This window comes from Mustela putorius, unplaced genomic scaffold, assembly GCF_011764305.1.
Source record: "Mustela putorius furo isolate JIRA1106 unplaced genomic scaffold, ASM1176430v1.1 tig00000407_pilon_pilon_pilon, whole genome shotgun sequence".
Classification (NCBI taxonomy): Eukaryota; Metazoa; Chordata; class Mammalia; order Carnivora; family Mustelidae; genus Mustela; species Mustela putorius.
Window position 1 is genome coordinate 8,390,598 of NW_025421373.1, and position 6,000 is coordinate 8,396,597.

Genomic DNA, 6,000 nt, shown 5'->3' on the forward strand with positions numbered 1-6,000 from the left:
TGCCTCAAAGTACACATTTAATCTGGGCCCTTATTTGAATAGAATGGCCTTAGAGGGCCATGTGAGGTTGCTGATTTTGTTACCGATTTCACTTTATGGACTTTCCTTAAAAAATAAAAAAGAAACTCTTCCAAAGTCTTGTTGGCCCAGAGGCCAACAAGAGGCCATTGTTGAAGGCTTAGAACTCTCTGGAATTTTGCTTCGGCAGGCCCTTTCTTGCCTATTGATAGTTTTCCTTTCTCGCCAGATCAGTGAGATGTCAAAGGAAGTCACTAAGTTGAAGGAGGCCCTGAACAGCCTCTCGCAGCTCTCCTACTCCGCGAGCTCGTCCAAGAGGCAGAGTCAGCAGCTCGAGGCACTGCAGCAGCAGGTCAAACAGCTCCAGAACCAGCTGGCTGTGAGTGGGCTTCTCTCCGCTGCCTGCGGTGGGGGTGGGAGGGCAGGGGATGGCTGGCCAGGCCAGGCAGATTATGTCACCTGCTCATCTGGGCTGGGGGAGAAGAGTCCCAGGCATCACCTGCAACAAGGTGAGTCACCTCTATCTCTAAGAGAGGAATTGGCAGGACCGTGGCTCAGGCCTCATGGTTACACATCCACGGATTGTGCCCCCCACTCCGGCTTTCTACCACAGTGTCCGGCAGCAGCAAGAACTTACTAGGGGCCGGGACCTCTGATGGGTGTGTGTCTGTGCACCTGAAGCTGCTGCTTGGCCCCTCTCCTTGTTTGACCTGGGAAAGTCCTCTCATATCTGTATTTATTTCCCATGGCTATTGGAACAGACCAGCACAAACCTGGTTTAAAACAAGAATCTGTGCTCTTAAGATTCTGGAGACCCGGGGTGCCTGAGTGGTTCAGTCAGTTAAGTGTCACTTTTGGTTTTCGGTTCAGGTAGTGATCGCAGGAGCCTGGGCTGGAGCTGCGTGGAGCTCTGTGCTCAGCAGAGTGCCCTTATCCCTCTCCCCTCCGCCTCTGCTCTTTCCCCTCCCCCGCATCGCGCTTGCTCACGCTCCTTCTCTCTCTCTCTCTCTCTCTCTCAAATGAATAAAAATCTTTAAAAAAAAAATTCTGGAGATAAGTATGAAATCTATTTCACTAAAGGCAAGGTACCAGCAAGGTTGGTTCCTTCTAGAAACTCTAGGGGAGAATCCATTTCCTTGCCTTCACTAGCTTTTAGAGGATACCCAAATTCCTTGGCTCATGGGTCCTACCTCCAGTTCAAAGCATATCACTCCACCTCTGGCTCTGCCCTCCCATCTCCCAGTCCTTCTCTCTTATAAGGACTCTTGTGATTACACTTAAGTGATACCTGGATAGTCAGTATAAACTTTTCCTCCATCTCAAGATCCTTAACTTAATCAGAACAGCAAGGTTCCTGTGGAAGTAATATTCCACAAGTTCCGGGCATTGGTGCGTGGATATCTTTGGAGGGCCACCATTTCACCTCCCCTTGCATTTAAGGTTTTAGTTGACATGAGATGTTACCTTTTCCACGTGAAGCCAAGGGTTCATCTGTCGTGGACTATCACTAGTTTTGTTGACAGGCGGGACCTGGGATGTAGGATTTCTTCAGTACAGACTTGATACTGGTGAATTCAGGTTTCTGCAATCCTTAACGCTGGCTGGCCAGAGTACAAAACCAGCTTTTTTGTGTTATCAGCTCTAGCAGTGAAGGAGCGATCAGGGGAGGGGAAGAGGCTCCCTGTTGGGTTCCGCAGGTCATTTTTCTGATGAAGTGGTTTTAAGACTTGTAGACAAAATGCTGATGGTTCATACAATCGTTTTTACAATTTTCAACACCTTTAATGTATGGCGCCAATGATCTAAAAGTGAATATGACACAGTTCCCGCCTTCACCGAGTTTATACTCAGTGAACTTTCCATATTCTCAGTGTGGTCAGCCTCCACTGGTAGAGAGAAGACCAGCATGCTCCGGGCATACAGAGGAAATGTCTCGAAAAGCTTCCTGTAGGATGTGATGCTTGTGCTGAGTCTCGAAGGGATAGGTACGAGGCAGCAAGGAATGGGATGTGGCATTTAGATGGCCCTTGGCAGCCTCGGCAGGGACAGTCCCAGTGGAGTGATGGATGGAATCTGAACCTCAGTGGGCTGCCTAGAAAAGTGACCAAGGGGCCAAGTATCTGACGGGGCTGAAGAACCATAGCAGGAGGCAGGGGAAGCCTAAAGTAGATTTGCTAGAAAGAAAGGATCTGGTGACCAGAGGGTGAGGTGCTCTCTTTCAAGATTTCAGAGGCAATGACAGAGACAGGGCTGTGACCTTGAGAGTGCATGGCTGCAAGGAGGAGGAGCAAGTCATTGAGGTGGACGTTGAGGAAACTGAGAGACCGAGGTGTTTGGGGCTCAGGCATGTGGATATCGCAGTCACCCAAATGATGACAGAAACAAGGATGGAAAGGAGGATGGTGATCAGAAGACGAAGTTTTAAATGATTGAGTGGAGGTATCTAAAAGCTGAGAGGAAATGACACAGAGGAAGGTCCTAAGCCCACCTTCTAATGGCGTGACCATCAAAGGACTGAGGTTTCCAAGGTTCTCCTCGAATAGGAAGGACACCTCATATTCCGACACTCGTGGGAAGGAGGTGAGAAGGGTACTGATGGGCTTTTGTAGACTTTGGAAGTAATTTGTAGATGATAGTCTCAGTTTTCGTCATGGAAAACCATCTCCTCAGAAAAGTTCAGAGGCGAGTGAAGATTCTTGAAACGGTTACTGAGAGGAATTGGAACAATAGCTCAACCAGGAGAAACAAGCATGAACAGCTGTACTGAGGAACCGGCTGAGACTGGTGCCACCACCCTGTTGGTTTCCGGGGTACACCAGTATACCGACAGCTGAGTAACTGAGCTCCCTGGGGGACTCTATGATTGGCTGTATAGGGAAAGAACAGTAGCTCCTTTCAAAAGAACAGATTTTTAAAATTAATAAATATTTGGTTATTGTGGAAAAGTTGGAAAATACAGAAGACTCTGGAAAAGTTTCTATAAATAAAAATGGTCCATAATCCAACCACTCAGAGATGGTTCCCTTTTGCATTTGATAGTTTCTTTGCACCATTTACTTTGTGTGAATGTGACTGTGTATTTGCATAAGTATGTATACATATATTTTTTGCAACAAAGGTGGAATTACGTAACAACTGCTTTTTCATAGATTTTCTTCTAAGGTTGACATGCCAAAATATGAAATAGGTGGATTCGTCCCCCTTGAAGAATATCAGCAAATGTTTCCCCGAGAATAGCGATAGGTATTCAGAAATATACAACCCAGTGAGCCCACAACGGTTTTAAAAGCCTCATATGCTAGCATTTGCTGAAGGAAGTAATTTTGGGTAGCATTTGGCCACAGTTTTCTCATAGGTATTTGGTTTTGTTCTTTACCGGTCTCCTAAGCTCTTAACACTGTCACATTGTCTCTTCCCAGGAATGTAAGAAACAACACCAGGAGGTCATATCTGTTTACAGAATGCATCTTCTGTATGCTGTGCAGGTATGCTGAATATCCTAAAGAAACACCAGAGCAGATGTCACCCAGACTCCTGTCATTCACCTAGTAGAACAAATGAAAATTAGGGGGGAATCGTTTACATTGAGAAGTTTTAAAAAGCTCATTGCTTTGCTTTGGATTTTGTCGGGAGCCCGACGCCATTGTTGGAAAGTAGCCTCAGCATTTGTTGAGAAATGGAGGAGGAAGGGGCTGTTACCCCCACCAGGAGCAGCAGCCCAGGCTTCGTTTTCAGGCCCACCTGTATTCTCACAGCCGTCAGCACGCTCTCACCCCCATGACTCTAGGCGGCTTGGCTAGCTGGGCTTACATTTGCAACTGAGACCCAGAAACCTTTTGCTGGTGGGTCTGGTAGATCCAGCCTCATCAGCCTCCAGAGGGAAAAGCACAGGGCCCTCTTTCTCTCAGTCCCACACAGAAATGTGGGAAGTGATAGGACTAACATTCCTTTGGATTTGGATGATCTGGGGGAAAGCCAAGGGCTTCATCTCAGCCAGCCATCTCATTCCCTCGGGGAGACTGCCAGGACTCAACTTCGATTCTAATGATTGTCTTTTGGTTGCATTTCCTAGGGCCAGATGGATGAAGATGTCCAGAAAGTACTGAAGCAAATCCTTACCATGTGTAAAAACCAGTCCCAGAAGAAGTAAAATGGATTCCTTGGCAGGACACTGCCCCCTTGTTGTCCATCTTTGTGTTAGATCTGGAGTTGTTGGCAACCACTGCCATTGCCCTCACTCGTGCTCTGCCCCGCAGCCTCGCAGAGCTTTTTCCCTTTCCAAAGGCAGCTTTCTGAAGACTTTCTGAGGCCCCGGGGAAGATTGTCCTCCGAACTGCTTAGAGACTTCAGAGCAGCACAGGTGACACACGGTGTTAGCCCTTCAGATTCCGGAGCTGGGGTCAGCCACACCCGGGGGTCTGGTCCTGGTGCTGGCCGGTGGGCGCCCCCGTCAGTGGCTGGCCAGCGGACGGCCTTGGTTGCTTTCGTTCCCGCACTCAAGCCGGGGTGTTCAGCACTGGGGGGCTCTTCTTGCCTTTGGTTTCCAATCCTAAAACACGATTCAGCTTCCGATCCAATTAGTCTGGCTCTAGTTCTGTGGCATGCAGGCTGAAGAGCCTTTATCATGATATCCTGTGGATTCTAAAACTTATTCCGTCGTTCCCCCCATCTGCCTTAGAAAGCTCATCACGTTGCTTGCTGCTCCTCGGTCCCAGGCCCCACGGTGTGGTGAGCCCTGTTCACTCAAATCTGAAGCTGAAAGACAAAAGCCGATTGCCCTGAGAAGTTCTTTTTAAGCAAATTGTTGACATATTGCAGATTTTCTATGCAAACTGGCCTCCTGCTGTTATCCGTGAAGCTCAGGAATCCAGACATTGGTGTTTCAACAAGGGACAGTAAACTGCGTGTTTACAGACAAATGAAATGCCTCATGGTTCATAACCTCAATTTTTTAAAAGTGTTGTTTTTTTCTCTACAATATTTTTATTGGCTCTTAAAGATGTTTTCATAGCTAAACCCCCAAATAAGCAAAATCTACATTAGACTGTATTAACAAAGTATTTTTAGGTAACCGTGCTTGCAACTTTTTTAAAAGCCTAACTCTTTCTTCAGAGTTTTCCGCTATAGCCAGGGGTGGTTATGTATTTATTCCTATTCCAACCTCTACGTGAGCTGCCACCGGTATCCCTAGACTTTCTGCCATTGTGTCCTTAGAACTGTAGCACATTTCTGAATACGGTAAACCTTCCCTTTTACCCCGAATCTTTGAATGCCCCAGCATTACCAGCGCCCATAAACGATCCTGGGAGGGACTGTTAGTACCGATTTCTTTTCCAGTGTTGACACTGAGAATCCCCATACGGTACACATGATGGTGCAGAGCAAAGGTGTTTGTGGGGGCATATTTCTGTTCACTTTACTTTCAGGTTAAAAGTGTTTAAACTTGCCTGCAGCTTCCTTATGGCATTTTGTTAAGGAGGGATGTCGGCTAAGCACAGACCGCTCCGACGTGTGTAACTGAAGGGGCAGAGGCCTGGCCTGACAGGGCCCCACGCACCGTAGGGCCGCCTGGGCGCACAGGGTGCTCGGCTGTTGGGGAAGATATGTTCATCTCTATTGGACGAGGACCAAGGACAGCAAAGCAGAAATGGCTTTCAAGCTTGGTGTTGCTTTTCTGAAGTTGTTTATAGTTCAGCCGTTTCGAAAATGCTCCAAAGAAATGTGAAAAGGACTTTTTGTCACAGCCCTTAATACAAGCAGCCCTCCCTGCTCCTGCCCCCGCGCAGAAATGCTGCAGAGTATAAAACTTGAGACATTTTGTAGGATGCCTGACAAAGTGTAGCCTTTCATCTTGTTTCAGGATGCATATTTATTATAAGTACTCCGGTTAAATATTGAAAAGTTATATACTGTAGTTTTAGCATTTTTGCCTTTGTAATTTACAGAAGGTATTGCAGAAAATAAACTTTGTTTCATTTTGCA

General features: G+C 47.0%; 1 protein-coding gene across 7 annotated transcripts in view; it reads left to right on the forward strand.

Annotated features, from left to right (window-relative positions):
• The window catches only part of RAI14 (retinoic acid induced 14), a 144,483-nt gene extending 138,483 nt beyond the window's left edge, over window positions 1-6,000 (forward strand). For all 7 annotated transcript variants that reach the window (XM_013052040.2, XM_004738048.3, XM_045079458.1 and 4 more), the window contains 3 exons: window positions 248-397; window positions 3,438-3,503; window positions 4,091-6,000. In XM_013052040.2, the coding sequence (XP_012907494.1) occupies window positions 248-397; window positions 3,438-3,503; window positions 4,091-4,168 (294 nt within the window). In that variant the 3' untranslated portion in view covers window positions 4,169-6,000. The remainder of the gene's footprint in view (window positions 1-247; window positions 398-3,437; window positions 3,504-4,090) is intronic.